The sequence below is a fragment of the Chaetodon trifascialis genome, chromosome 15 (assembly GCF_039877785.1).
Source record: "Chaetodon trifascialis isolate fChaTrf1 chromosome 15, fChaTrf1.hap1, whole genome shotgun sequence".
NCBI classification, from domain to species: Eukaryota; Metazoa; Chordata; class Actinopteri; order Chaetodontiformes; family Chaetodontidae; genus Chaetodon; species Chaetodon trifascialis.
The window spans coordinates 24,415,553-24,431,037 of NC_092070.1; the positions used below are offsets into that span (position 1 = coordinate 24,415,553).

Sequence of the window (15,485 nt, forward strand, 5' to 3'; positions counted from 1 at the left end):
ATGTGTTTCTAGAGATTTACGTGTTCAGAAGGAACAAATGGGCCTTGAACACAACGCTGGTTCAGTTCTTTTCATGGGATTTGTTGACAATAACAAAGCAATGAAGAGTTTTTGAACATGAAAACCGTTCGATCATATTTGGATTATTGGATCAGTGTTTCCGGTGCATTCAAATCTAAACGACACTTTCACGCAGCAGCTGGTCCAGGAGAAGCTAATTTGACCAACTTTACAAACTGTTTGGCGGCTTAATCTCTAAACATCCATCATATTTTTAAAGTTAGCGTTTAGTGCATAAAATCCTAATTTACAGAGTAACTGCAGCCTGCTTAGTTTGTGTTTGCTGTTTTCAGTGTCACTGTTGATTAATGTGTGTTATCCTTCAAATAAATGAATGTACATGCAGCCTGTTGACGTGGTGTAAGAGCAGTAGTGGAGTAAAAGTAGAAAATGGTACGAGCTGACATCACCAGCAGCGTTCAGAGCAGGAAGCAGTTATTTCAGGGCCCATATGAAGGTTAATTCAGCATTTTGTGTTCGATCAGTTTGTGATACAGATGATTACAATGGATATCTGAGGTGTCACAGCTTACGAGCGATTACAGAGGAGCGTGGTGAGCTGAAACATGGAGCTGCCAAACAAAGAGAAAGCCTTTTCTGTTTTTGCCTTTTTCTTGTAAATTTTGCGCACAAAGAAGATTGCTTTGGCTTCCTTTTATCAACACTTTTGTTTACTTAGGATGTGCCAAATGCAGGATTTAGTGTCACATTTGTCTGAGTGTCTGGCACTTTCACTGAGCTCATACTTCAGCGGCTCTTATTATCAGCCATTTTGAAGCTGTTACTCATTTTGCCAGTCATTTAGTTATTTTTGAGACGTTGTCATTTTCGTGTTGAGGTACACTCTGCCTGCGTGACGCTTTGATCACGGTTTGTACAAACAGATTTAGGAAACAAAGAAGAAGCACTGAAGGTTTCTTTAGAACCGCAGCGCTTGTAAATATTAAATGAGGGAAAAAGCATTATTACGTTTAACAAAAGTCGTCGTTCTCGGAGGGAAACGAGGCCAAACGGAATAAAACATCATCGCCGCATCTGAGCGTTTTGAGATTTGACTCGCGTAAACTCGTTTGATTAAGTTGATGAGCCTCTTAAAGCTCGCACACCTCACATGAAGCAGGAGAGCTGAGACAAAAAGTTAACTAATGAACAACAAGATTTTAAGAAGGAGCCCTTTGAGCTGAAACAAAGAGCGATCAGTCGGGCGGAGTATATCGGGGCCCACCTCCGGATAATGTGTGGCGCTTTAGAAATGATCCAATATGGCTGATGCATCAGCTCTGCCTCCCCATTGTCTTCCACAACTCCCTCCCTCCCCCTCTACCCCCTATAATGCAATGCAGCTTTTGTTCACTCATTCTTTTAACCGTTTCTTTGGCTGCGAGTTGTCACGGCGGGACAAATTAAGGAAGCGGTAATAGGGTTATGTCAAGTAGACGGAGGTGCTGGCTCTGTGTGGATGCCTCCCTCCCTCTGTCTCCATGAAAGGTTACCGCGCTTGCCGGGTTTTGTCTCCCCCGCTGTAATGAGAAAGGCAACAGACGAGCCTCTATCAGTCCTGCAACACCTACTGACAGATAGCATTTAGAGAGTGGAGAAAAAGAAGCATTAGGGAAAGAGCGAGTGAGCGTCACAGGAAGTAATACAGCAACATGAGCATGACTGATCACAGCGGACACGCATGACCAGGAAAAACAATCCCTCTCGCCAAGGGTGCTGTGCTTGAACATTTACCTATGACACCTTCATGTGTATATATGTATGTTTGTAATTTTCCTCTCGCAGATATGCGCCTCGGAGAGTTTGACACTTTAACATTTTCCATTGGAACCATCGATATTATGCCCTCAACAGGGCGGCATTAAAACCAGACATCTTTTGAAATATTGAGCAGGGATCGCAGCATTTTGGTTCAGGATGATATTACATTCATGACTCCCACTCCAGAGATATTACGCTCACATTTCTTCCACCTCCTTTGGGCTGAATTTCTTAAACCCTTTCTCTCCGAGCCGTCATCGTTCCGGGGCAGATGTCCGTGGAAAATCTGTATCAGTGCAAGAGTCCCCGTAGCTACGTTTTGATGGCGGCGGAATGAGAGAATGCAGGAGGTGGCGGGGTTGTTGTCGAGTGCTGCCGGTGATGTGGTCAGAGGGCAGGGTTGGATCTTAGGTAACAACAGCAGGCGCTCCGGGCACTTCATGCTACACGGGAGGGTTTTATAGCCTGGCAGGTGTCGACACAAAAACACTTCTACAGCCAGAGACGCGCCGACAGAGCGCGGCACAGCCAAACACTGAGGGAAACACATTGGGACTGGGACAGAGGCACACACCCACACAAACTTTATATTTAGAGCTTCTATCTCTCAGAGCACAGGCGCTTAGCAAACAGGCATCGTAACAAAATGTGGCAGAAAAAAAACATGCCACATAAAACATTCAACAGTCAGATTTATGAAAAGCCCTTTTGGAATAAATGGCATTTGAGAGGCGATTCAAAGGAAGTTATTGATTTAGCCACTGCGACGACCACAGCCTGCAGGCTCCCACAGAAACGCCGGGTCACTTTCAGTCTTCAGCCCGGACTTCGACGGTTACGCTGGAAAAAAATCGTTGAGCTCAAAGGAGGGTTAAAGGTCGGAGATGGCGCTGGGGGGCGAGACCCTGACAAGTCCTTAAACTTTCCATAAAAGACTGAAATCAGCTCGAAAACAAAAGTATGGACGCCATGATTGATGGAGCCTGGTGCTCCTCCACCTCTGGACGATTAGAGATTTTTGTCACTTTCCTTATTAAATTATCACTTTATTACATCTTTGACTGGGAGCCTCCAGAGATGATTTTACCTTGAGAGTTTGTGGGTTTTACAGATGTTTGCAGGAGTGAAAGACGAAAGCTGGAACCTTCTGGATCCTTTTCATCATCGGTTCATCCGCCCTTTATTTTACTGAGTGAAGTGATTGATTGAGTTTATTCTATAAAATGTGAAAAGAATGCCAACTGGCAGGATGCGAATAAAACATTGCCTTCAAATTGCTTGTTTTGTCCGATCAGCCAAAAAAAAAAAAAAAAAAAAGCCAAAAATCTTAAATTCATGAAGCTGGAACCAAAGACGGTTCGCGTGATAAAAGACTTTAACCGTGAATCGATATGTCACTTCCTGCACGCTTCATCAGTTAAAGCAAAGTGAACCAGCAGGGAGAAAAAAGCACTCCTATGATGACAGGAAGCAGTGGTTTATGGGAAATGTGGTCTTGAGCTGGAGAACCATGAACACTAATATCATACAGATCATCCACGATTGATTGTAAAAACAGTAATGAATGACTGTAAACACCAACAACGTTCTGAAATCAAGGTGTTTCAGATGCTGACAGTCGTACCGTCACACACACACACACACACACACACACACACACACACACACACACACACACACTCGCACCCCCTCCGGCCTCCATTCTGGTGTGATATGTGTGTGCTGGAGGCCGCTGTGCGTCTGCCAGTATCGATGTACCATTTCTCACTCGCCGCTGCTAAATATGAGAGCATGGTGGCTGTACTGTGAACCTGTGACCCCTCTGGGAAACACAGCGGCACTCACAGATGTGGGAAATAGGTCTCCCGTTCCCCGACCGCCTGTTTGGAGTAATGGTCAAAGGTATGCCTGCTGGAAGGGGACATTACTGGACATGACCAATCTGCTCCCAAATGGAATACACTTTATGTCACTGCACCAATCTATGTAATTGACTTCGCTTTGGCTGCAGCCATTATGGTCCAGGTTGCTTCTTTTTTTTTTAACGGGACATCGATGAAATCTGAAATGTACAAGGATGGTAGATTTTTTAGAATGATTGCTTTGGATAGATATGAATTATGGGACATATTGGCCGTAAAGAACACCTGATATGTGTAATGTGCTCGTCAGGCAGCGTGTCCTGCAGCTTCACACTCCACTGCTGGTTTTCAGGGACTGTTTGAGGCTCGAGACAACAGGTGGATGAAGAGTTAGCATGGACTGAAAGTCACATCCCCTCCCTCCAAAGCCACTCCCCCGAAACACCTGAACGCTCCCTGCCGTGTCCACCTGCCTCACGTCTCAGAAACACTGAAAATCTGGCTGCTGTCTGGCTGCGCGAGCATATTAGCCGATTAGCATCGGCTGCACTTTCTCTGCCGTTTTTGTGCAACTAGCTCACAGTAACTTAGCAATATATCTGCCATCCGGTCATTTCATTTGGGCCTAATTAAATGATTGGATGTGAGTCAGAGGTTACTGATTGTTGTCAAACTTTAAAGAGAATTTTTAATAAATGCTGCTAAAACAAGTTACCTCGCCTGGCTTTAAGCAGGGGGCAGGAAGGAGCAGCAGAAATCCTTGGATTTGAGAACGTGGGTCTGACTTATTGATTAGTAACTTGGTTCCAGTCCCACCTGGTTGTGCGTACGTGTTCTTTGTGAATAGACAATGTGAAGTTGCATGGTGGGACTCACTCCTACGAGCAGAGAGTTCACCGTTTGGACTGTGAGGTTTGAGTGTAGCCTTCACACGCTAGCACAGCGAGCCAGGGTCATCGCCATGAAATAACACATTTCATGGGAAGTCAATCAAGAATCAGTTCATAGATGAAATGAGACAGAGATGTATGATCACAGAGATGAAGATGAAGATGAACAGCTACCCTCTGAAATGTGGCCTCCTCAGCAATTATTATTATTATTATTAGGTTTTATCCTCCATCGTATTTTACATCCGTTTTCGATCCTTATGTGCAGCACTTGGTGCATGTAATTTCTTGTTGTAAAGTACTTTGATTATTATTATTATTGGTCATTTTGATGAGCAAACCTGAGGAGGCTACAGGCGAAACGTGTTGTTGGCTCCAGATGAAGTCACGCTGAAGTCATTTCAGTGCGCGGTGCTTAATTTTGATCTCCATCAGGGATGTTTGCTCTTGGGGTGATCCAGTCAGTTAAATACCTGACACGTCAAGGTGCTCCATCACGCTGTGGTTTACAGTGCGGTGGGGATGTGGCTGAGCGCGTCCTCTGATGTGGACACACATTTTAATGTGTGACTTTATTTTAAATCACCTTGCCTTTGCAAGCGTTCTTTGAATCCAGTGTTTCCATGAAGCTGTTCAGACATTGTGTGCACCTGCCTGCTGGTAGTGGTCTTAGTTTAAGTATCAGTGGACCCTTCCTCTGTTGCTTTTTTCCATTTTCTTCCTGGTAAAGGATTTTGGGGGAGTAAGTGAGGGTTCAGGGGTAGGTGTGATTTGTCCTGTTAAACACCAACAGAAGCATGCAGGTACGTGCTCTACAAACATGCTGCTGCGTCTCTCTTGCCTTCATTTCCTGTCTTCTATTAAGCTCATTTCTAACTAACCACTCCGAGCCTGCAGGACAAAATGGGCGAATGCATATTTGCTGGCTGACACATTAGCCTCTGTATGTACATTCAGTAGTCACCCGCTTACATGCACCATGTGACATCGCCCCGAGAGCGACTCGCCGCCACTGAATTTTTCATCATTGATCTGATGTGATTTCCATGCTTGGCCGTCCCTCTGCCCTGTCAGCTCTCTCTCCATCATAGCCTCCCTTGGCCTAGAGGGCTAACAGGGCGTGAGCCATCAGCCCCGTTTGTTGTCTCTCACCATGCCTCAACAGACCCCGTCCCTGTCTTCCACCCACCACCTATGACTATCACACGCCCCCTGGCCTCGGTGCGTCGCAGCGACAAGCGAACCAGACCTTTGGATAAGAGGGTGGTAAAACGCTCGATGTATTGACATGACTGTCCGCTGCCATAAAGCTCCATCACCCCCTCCTTTCCTCCCTTGTCAAAGCAGCGGGGGGAGCTGTGTGTGTGTTGCGTGTAGACGGCGTGGAGGCTTGATGTATGACTGTGCGGCAGACAGAGTCGCCACCCCTCGGTTTGCGCTCTGCCTCCTCCGACGGAAGCTTCCGACTCGTCCCAGCACCTGGCCGGAGCTCGGTGAGCGATGGCCAGAGCCAACCTGCTGATCTGAGCAGCGGGTGCATTAGTTTGCCATAAAGAAGCAGTGATTTTGAGACGCGGCAGGCGAAAACATATGAGGATGAATGACACCATATAAAAGCCGAGCTCTGTTTCAAAACCCATTAGAGAAGCAAGTGCCTCAGCTCCAAACGCAGCAAAAGCCAGGGCCCCCACATCCTATCCCAGCGTCCAATTGAGGCATGGATCGCAGATCACTCTTGCAGTTCCTCCCTTAACTGTCCGTTTAATCAAAATTTTTAATCAATGCATTAGTACATGACAGCTTTGAGGGGAGAAAAAACATACTTCACTCGGTGCCAGATATTGGCATCCAAAGATAGGTGGGAGATGAATGCGCCTCATTTGGTGCTGAGATTGAACAAGTGCTTTTTTCTTTTTTTTTTCCTGCGTGTGTGTGTGTGTGTGTGCAAGCGCAGTTTCTTCTGGATGTTAGGAGTGCAGGCATGTGTGATTGTCTTTCTGTGTGTGTGTATGTGCTTCTCTGAAAGCCCCCCCTCCCCGTGGCTCTGCCTCCTAATTACTCAGATCTGCGCTCAAAGTGAAGAAATAATGAACGAGAGCTTTAATTATGCCTCTAGACAAAGGATCCCTGATGCCTGCACAACACCGCTGGCACGCTGCGATGGGTGAGGGCAGGTTAAACAGGAACCCCCTCCCCTGGGTGTGGAAAGCTGGTCAGCCTTGAATGCAGACCAACCTGCAACCTGACATGATGCCAGAGAACGTGGACGTCTGCGGGGAGGAGGGAAGTCTGCGAAACGAACTCCCTGATTTAAGAAAAAAGATGAGCTACATAGGTTTGTTATCTCTAACAGATATGACACAACCTTTAATTAGCGGGAATCCCTGAAGCTCTGGGCCTCAGATATAATCAGCGGACCTTTAGCGAGAGCACAACCCTCCCCTCTGTGGGTACCCCCGGGGCGGGCTGATCGAGGCGTCCTCGTGCCCCCTCTTCTTCAGTGAGGCTGGCTGGCACTCTGGAGATGCCAGATAATGAGGAAGCCTGTCAGAGGGGCACTTCAAGGGTGCCCCTCCAAAGGCCTCGCTGCTTCTCAACGAACTCCACCAGCACCAAACACTGCAGCTTTGTTTTCTGCACAGTGTGGCTCTGGGGGTCTTGGTTGTGTGTCCAGTGGGGTGGGGGGCCGGCAGCGGCGGCGGCGGGTCCAGGGGGAACCAAAGCGCTCCCGTTCGAACTCCACAATCTCTTCAGCAGCTCGACTGATCACATCAGCGGCTCGACTGGACTAATTACACCCTTCACTGTGATTAATGGAGGATGTGACAGAGCTCCATGTTTACTTTCATACATATTTACAAAGTTTGTGTCGGTGCATAATACTGAATAATCCCCATTCTGACATGTTTGTGTTATTCTAACTCTGGTGGTCCTCCTGATGGGGGAGCTGTGTCCATAGGGAAGTGCAGTGCTAGTACATTTACGCAACTCCTTTGCCATGTTGAGGTACTTTGCTTTACTTGCGTATTTCCAGTTTCTGCTACGTCCTACTTCTTTTCCATCACTTTTCAGGGGAAAGAAATCTGACAGCTGTAGTTACTAAGTAATTAAAAACAGGGCTGTAACTACAGGGAGGTCATGTCCTCAGTATTTCTCTGGGATTTTGGAGCTTAGCAACCTGAGGGGACTTTACATTGCAATATTATTAATGAACACACATTTGGCTGTTTTATGGATTGATTTCAGTCATTTTACTCTCTGTATATTCACATTTCTGTACTTTTAGGCCATAAGTTAATTTAAAAAATGATAGATTATGGATTTTCCCAGCAGAATTTTACTGGAGAGGACTTTCAAAGCAGTCCTGACGTTAGGCAAGTAAAATTTGATTGAACGGTGAATAAAACATGACAAATGCAAACGAGTGAAACCTTTTAAAGCTTTTCTATTGAATTTATAAATATAAACACTGATGAGAAGATGACAAACGATAATAAAGGACATTTATGTCCAAACAGTAACATCCATTTCAGGTTTTACACTGAAAACATGACCATTTTACAAAATGTGGTATTTATAGCTAAAATAAAAATTAGATTCCCATCAACCAGCTTCATCCTGACGACTCTCTGCACAATCTGGATTTTCCCTTTGAAGCATTTTGCTTGTAAGACGAAGAGAAACTTTAATGGACTGCTTCAGTGGATTATTTTACACCGAGTTGTTGCTACTTTTACTTAAGTAAAGGATGTGAATACTTCCTCCTCCACTGTCAGAGTGATGGGAGTTAAGGGAAATAAACAGTCATCTCTCATGAAGATTAGTGCAAGTGTGCTGTATTGATCAGCGGTCATACGATAAACAGTGGAGAACGGGAGTGTGCTGCCAATCGTTTGGGCCCCATTAGTCGCCGCTTGTATTGCCTTTGATTATTGCTGACTGAGCTCCCAGTGCATGTGATGGCTTTTTACTGCTAGAACTGCTGCTTTCAACCTTTTTTTGAGGCGCACATTAAAATAACAAGGGCGCAAAAGAAAAGCCACTCCGGATCTGCTGCGTCTCACACACAGACGGGTGCTAGTGGACGCTTTGGAGAGGAGATTAAAAGCGGATTTAAAAGCTTGTAATGCTACAAATCATCTGAATCTCAGAGCAGGGACTCGACGCGAACGTGCACACACCTGCACACGTGCACACACGTGCGGACTCAATGACAATCAGACGCATTTAAGTCCCGCCTCGGAGGCTAATTCCTGTTGGATAGCAGGCCGGCGGCGCAGGCTCAGAAGACAGACGTGACAGTCGGCAGTGACAGTGATGATGATGGTGATTGTGGTAATAATGATTATGCTGATTATTACAGGGCCGCCACAGTGATGTGGTGATTGCGCTGCGAGGAAGAAACAGAGGAAGACAAAGGGCGACAGTGACAAAAACGATGATGAGGATGATAATGATTAAGATCACTTATTTTTTTCTTTTGGTGATCAACTGTGAGCCATTCGCAGCGGTTGTTGATCTTTCTTTAATTGGCAGAACAGCAGTGTGGGGAGTTAACTGAGGATATCTCCACTGCGTTTCAGGGCTTTGATTTCACATGACAAAAAGAAAAGGCACCGTTGAGAACATTCCAGCAACTCCCTTTGAAGGGAGTGATCTGGCAGTGCTCATTTGAATTATTAACTGGGTGAGACAGACAGACAGAAAGAAAAAAGAGGAAAAGAGCGAGAGACAGAAAAACACACAGAGGAGAGACGGGGAGACGGATCGCCATCTTTAGCAGGCAGAGCCAGAGCATTCAGCCCAAACCACGTCAGATATCTGCGCCCACTGATCTTTGCATCGGGCGGGCCAATTATCCAGGAATGAGACTGTATACCTGCAACAAATATGGCTGCCGGTGGAGGCGAGCATTTAGTTGATTTCCTGATGTTTAGTTTCTTTCTGTTGAGTTCATGCAAGTGTGAGTGTGTAACTGCAGGTCAGGCGTCCCCTTGCTGCATGCTGGGAATTGTTTAGTCTGCAGAGAGAGCGTCCCAGAGTGAGTTAATTCTCCTCTGCGGTCGTGTTGTGTTTCCACAGCAGGAGCCTGCTGTTACTGTCAGAGTGGCCAAAGCCCCAAAACTTAGCAGACAGCACAGGTGAAGCAGGAAAACCTCTCAAACACCGCATCGCTGCATCCGTCCACGTCACTTTCAGTGGACGCAGGAGCCGCAGGAGCAGTCATGGGTGCAGTTTCTGCTTTTTTACATCAGTGGGAGAAATATGCTGATTTCAGGGTCGTCGCTTCTGTAATGCTAAAATTACAGTTCACCATAAAAGTCACGGATCTGTGCAGACGAGCGCAGACGTCAGCGACACGCTGTGCAGATGAGAGCATCGAGCAAGCTGCTGCTAAAGAAAAACAAGTAAAATCCAAAAACACAAACGTTTCTGAATGATGCCTGAACACGTCGCTTACATCCAGCCTGCAGAAGCACATTCGAGCCTTTAGGTGATTTACAACAACCTGTGCAGCTGCGTCAATCTTATCCTTTTTGGGGCAATTTTTCTGTTTCCATTATTCTGGTTCTGGCGTAGGAAGATAACATCCCTGTCCTTAATCCTGCTTAAAGAGCTCTGATTGTCTTAGCTGTTTTTTCAGCCGGGGAAACACTGGAACTATATGCATCACGGAAAAAAAATCTCCATTCAGAGGTCTGGAGCCGAGCTGAGAAACCTACCGTTGATCGTCTGACTGTCTCGCTCTCCATCCATCCCTTTAATTCCTCCAGGCGTTCCTTGGTAGCGCGTGACAGCATCATGCTCGAGGATCTAAAGAGGGTGTACATTGTAGAAATTATAAAACCCTTAGAGGCAAATGTGTAACTCTGGGCTTCGTAAATGTAAATTGTCTCGATTGTGTTAAGACGAATTACAAGATCAAGAGGAACCACACGTCGCCGCAGCCCAGAGACGACCCGTGCTCCTCCAAAGTGCTGATGCATCAAGGTTTTGAAGCTCAGGTTGTGCAGGATAAGACTCAGATTTCTTGCTTTTCTTGAAGGTAATGGAGCCTCCACACCAAACTGCTGCCTGTGATGTAACAAACACATCTCGTGCTTTATTTGTCTGCTTCCTTTAAAGCCGAATCAAACAGAATCAGTCAAAAAAGGTACATTAAAAGGAAGCTGGGAGTTGTTTTGCTTGTACAGTTTAGCTTGCTGTACGGCGCACGCTCGGCCGGATGCTATGAACAGCTCAGCAGATGAAGAAGGATGTCACTACCGGGCCTAATAACCGCCGGGTTTGTTTGAATGCGTCTCCCCCCGGCTTCACAGATATATCTGTTAAACATGCTGTACAGTGTGCGTCCTTGAGCGCACACACACAGGGAAGAGAGCCGAGGTGGCGCCGGCCACCGAGGGGGTGTGTGTGTTTGTGTGTGTGTTTGCCGAGTGGGGGGGCCGCAATTAAAAGGCAGCATGCGGTGTCCCACGAGGTGCTAATGCTCAGGATCAGCTGTTCTAATGTCATTCACATCCCCTCTGCTATTCAGCCGCCCCGTTTGATGTATGAATCCATTGGGGACTTCATCAGTAACCCCCCCCCCACCTCATGCTACCACCACCACTTTTATAACCCCACCCTAACCTACCCAACCCCCTGTCGGCTCTACAACCCCTCCTCCTCCTCCTCCTCCTCCTCCTCCTCCTCCTCCTCCTCGGCTTGCACAGAACCTCCCCTTCTGTGTCTGAATGCTTATGTTGGCTTTTATCGCGCTCAAAGTAAACAGAGTCGCGCCAGGGATAGTGAGAGAGAGAGAGAGAGAGAGAGAGAGGGAGGGAGGGAGAGAGACCTAAAGAGAGAGCGAGGGTGAGGGAGAGAGAGCGAGAGAGCATTAGTGATAAAGGTGGAACATGCACATTGTCTGCGCACCGCTCGCCTCCCTGCTGCACCTTCAATAGAGACACAAAAGCCAGCGAAAGGAAATTTAAAAGGCAAGAGGAGGCTGAAGAAAGGAAGAGAGAAGAGAGAGAGAGTGAGAGAGAGTGAGGGGGAGGAAGCGAGCCACAGAGAGAGAGAGAGAGAGAGAGAGAGAGAGAGAGAGAGGAAGAAAGAGAGTAGAGCGAAAGGATCTCCCTGCTAAATGCGCAAAGCGTCCCGTCACCCCACGCTGAGCTCCATGGCCAACTCCGGCTGCCTGCTGCTCTCCGGCTCCGGGATGCTACCGCACTCGCTCCAGTGTCCCCCTGCCTTCCTCTACCTGCCCGAGGTAAGACTGACTCAAGCTCGCATTGTCGCCCTCCCTCCTCCTCCTCCTCCTCCTCCTCCTCGTCTCACTCGCTCTCCATCCGTGCGCCGTTCATTCCTCCGCACGCTGCTCGGCGGCACGTGATAGCATCGCGCTCGCTTTGTGTTGTTACCCTGAGTACTTTCACCCCCCCTAACCCCTGACCCTCACCCTGCCTTTGTGGGGAGGGAGAATGTGCAGGGGAAGGGGGATCACCTCCTCTTCCTCCTCCTCCGTTGAGTGATATGAAAGCAGTGAATTAGCGATTACCGTCACGTGTTTGTGAACATCAGCCGCGTCATGACTCATTGTGCTCGGAAATGTTTTGTTGTGCTTCTTCATCACTTCTCTGCTGCTCCGCTGTGTTTTTAACATGTCGGATTTCTGATAAATCTCCACCCGGACACCAACTTTTTCTTTGGCTCTTTGTCGGGAGCGATGCCTCATTTACCTGCACCTCCTACCTGTGATGCGTCACCTGATCTGACCCCAGCCTGGATCTGCTCCACAGACCTGAGCCCCCCCCCCCCCCCCCCCCCAAAAAAAAATAAAAAAAAAATTTTTCAGAAGCAGAAATGTGGAAGTTTGAGCTGTGAGGCCTCTGGGATTAACGGCCATCACGTGTTTCTGCTGCTGATGAGCAGTTTAGATGCTCTTCGGTTTTGTGATGTGAAAACAACAGAAAACTGTCTGAAACGTGACGTACACGGTCTCTGCTTGTCTCAGCTTTTGGGTTTATCATGGTCATGATATCTCTGGTTTCACAGTAAACACAGTATCAGATCAGTTTGAAGACATCCAGACTTTAAAAGGTCTCTAAAACGTCTTTTTCGTGGTCTCGGTTCATGAAAAGGCCCACAGCGAGCTCCTCTCTCCCCTTCATTTCTCTAATGCTGATCACCACCAAGTGACAGCACTTTGAATAATTATACATCTCTGCAAATTAACATTGATTTTCCCTTTTTTTGCCTTTTTGTTTTTTGTCCTCCTCCTTCGGAAATTGATTCTGTCACTGATCCTCTTGTTTGGTGAAACCTGAAGACGGCAATTTTCTGAAGGGAGGCGAAAAATCAACAACAAGGTGACTCTTAAGAGCCCGTGCGCCTGTCTGTCTGCTGAATTATTCACATGTTTTAATTCAGCCGGTTGGGGAGGGAGCCACTGAGGGGTGTGGGGGGGTCGAGCGTCCAATTCTGTTTTTACTACCAGCAGCATGTGTTGCAGTAAACAGAGTGTTACTGCAGCGTGAATGGGGGGAAATAACGATGATGCTGCTCGCTGTGGAAACTCTTTCTCATTTTGAACCTCCCCCCTTCTCCCCCGCCATCATGGTAATGGTCCTCACCCCCTCCCACCCATCTGTCCAGAGCGGGCACACCCCGCCGGGAATCGGGGGGGGCATGTGGACAGCCAGGTGCCGCCAACACAGACACGGTGGAGGAGCCAAGGCCACAAACTCTGATTCTCATACAAAAGCAGCCCTGAGAGATTCTGCTTTTCAGTTTATTAGAATATTTGAGATTTTGGCCACAAAAAGAACATTTTTCAGATTATTTTCTCATGATGGATTTTTTCACATTTTAATAGTTTGTGTTTGTGTTGTGTGTCTCTGTGAAAACGTCCTGAGCTTCTTTCCACCACTGAAAATGTTAGCAGACTGACTTTAGGTGGGTTTACCTTCCACTACATCCCCGTTACATCCAAATCCTCCCAAAGGCCAGTAAGCCTCTTCAGTGTGTGTGTGTGTGCGCACCTGGCCACGTGTGTGTGTTTATGTCCAGGGCCGAGCTGAAACGGACACTTCCTGCGTGCTGCCTTCATGAAACATCCCTTTTTGTTTCAGATGCTTTCATGTTTCAGCAGCTTTTGTTCCTTCTCTTTTTTTTCTTTGCGGTAAATCCTCGCCCTGCAGCGCTGCGAGGGGAAACAACCCTCTGAATCACACCGTGGCTAGCGCCCCCCCCCCCACCACCATCCCTTTTCCTCCCACATCACCCATCCTTCGCAGGATGCTGCCCCCGTTTTCCGCCTCCGCCGCCCCCCCCCCCCCCCCCCCTCGCCACAGTGCAGGGCTGCAGCGTCGGCTCGTGAGATGACAGCCAGAGAACAGAAGGGGAATAGATTGAGGTGATAGCCTCTGCCTCGCAGTTTGTTTGCATTTCAAATAAGACACTGTATTAAGTTGGGCTCTGAACAGCTTTGCTTATTATGTGTGAACATGGCGCCGCATGATATCACAGGAAGACAGGAGTTTATTACATAAAAGATTAGCGAAGCATACCTTGCCTTTATTTGTGTGCAGCAGTGTTTGGGTGTGTGTTCCCAGGCAGTTTGCTTTGATGCTCTTTGTAGTCGGCTGCGGCGCGTATAAATCCCGGCTAAATGTTTGTTTTCATTAACACAAGGAGAGACTCCCTGCGGTGTGGTGGGAGAACTGTGGGCTTCTGATTACAAAAAAAGTGGCGGTATCGCAGCACCGCTGAAGGGCCGTCCCTCTTCTCGACAGGGGGAGAGTTGCTCTGCCACACGGGGTGCCGGCTTCATCCTTCCGCAGGATGATGTCACTTTTCTCCTACCGTCAATTTGTATTGTAGTGGCTCATTTCGTGAGTTATGGCGCTGGATATTGAGGGAGTTATGAATTACAGTGTGCTGAGGCTTTTACGGGATGCAATGCTCACCGCTGTAGGCCCGTATTAAAGTATAAATATATTTATGGTACAAGCCGAAGCTGACGGGGTAGCTCAGGTTTGCTCATGGTAGTTAGTAGCTGTCTTCAGGGCCATAAAAAAGTGGCATCTCATGGATTTTCTATTTACCAGGCACTGGGTGGGCATATGGCAACGCTCGTAAATGTAACTCTATTATCTAAGACGATGCTGTTGGGTGGGAAGCAGGGCGTTAGTTATGTCTAAAGAGGAAAAAGCAGCAGTTGTTATTGTCTTCGTGTCACATCTCTCTCTGAGTCTTTGCCTCGGACTTATCTCCAGATCTGCCGTTTTCTAAAATTGCCTTCCTTTGATTTGTAATTGGATTTTCTATCATGGCATTCCGCTGCGCTGATGTCTATTGTTATTGTTGCATCTATTGATTTCTTTTTTGTGGCTTCTTTGGTCGGCCTGTTTTGAATTTCCCCCTTAACTGTACACGGCTTCGGTATCGTCCTAAACGGTTAGGTCACCTAGAAAAGGCGATCCCTTTATGTTGGTGGATCCTGGGAGGAATTGCCCGGGCTCTCTGGTTTCAGCGGCCTCCTCCTCCTCCTCCTCCTCTTCCTACTCATGCTGATCTCTTTTCTGCGACTGCACTGGGAAGCGACTCCCTCCCTCCTCACGCTCACGCTGATACATCTGGTTAAAGGCGAGGGAGGCAGAGAGGAGAGGACTGGGAATACTCGTGACACACTTCCCCCTCGGTTCAGGCCTTGATCCTGCCTCCCAAAGCGCCGCTATTCACGGGGACTTTAGATATCGAAGGATTCAGGTTGGCGGTCTCTCGGGAACGGACTAATGCGAACCGTGCAGAGACGGCTCCTTCCTCTGGGATAATTATTGTAGGCCAAGCTGTACTATTGACAGCTGTAAATGGAGATGCTGTCTGTAACTGGGGAGGCCTAATAGGTTTTTGTCCCTACATGGGC

General features: G+C 47.5%; 1 protein-coding gene across 10 annotated transcripts in view; it reads left to right on the forward strand.

The window, feature by feature from the left end:
• The window catches only part of LOC139344008 (RNA binding protein fox-1 homolog 3-like), a 349,683-nt gene that overhangs the window by 252,934 nt on the left and 81,264 nt on the right, over window positions 1-15,485 (forward strand). The window contains exon 1 of one of the 10 annotated variants that reach the window (XM_070981887.1): window positions 11,337-11,828. The exons of 8 other annotated variants lie outside the window; for them this stretch is intronic. In XM_070981887.1, the coding sequence (XP_070837988.1) occupies window positions 11,703-11,828 (126 nt within the window). In that variant the 5' untranslated portion in view covers window positions 11,337-11,702. Of the gene's footprint in view, window positions 1-11,336; window positions 11,829-15,485 lie in introns of those variants that run through there. One more of the 10 variants, XM_070981889.1, reaches the window with a different exon arrangement.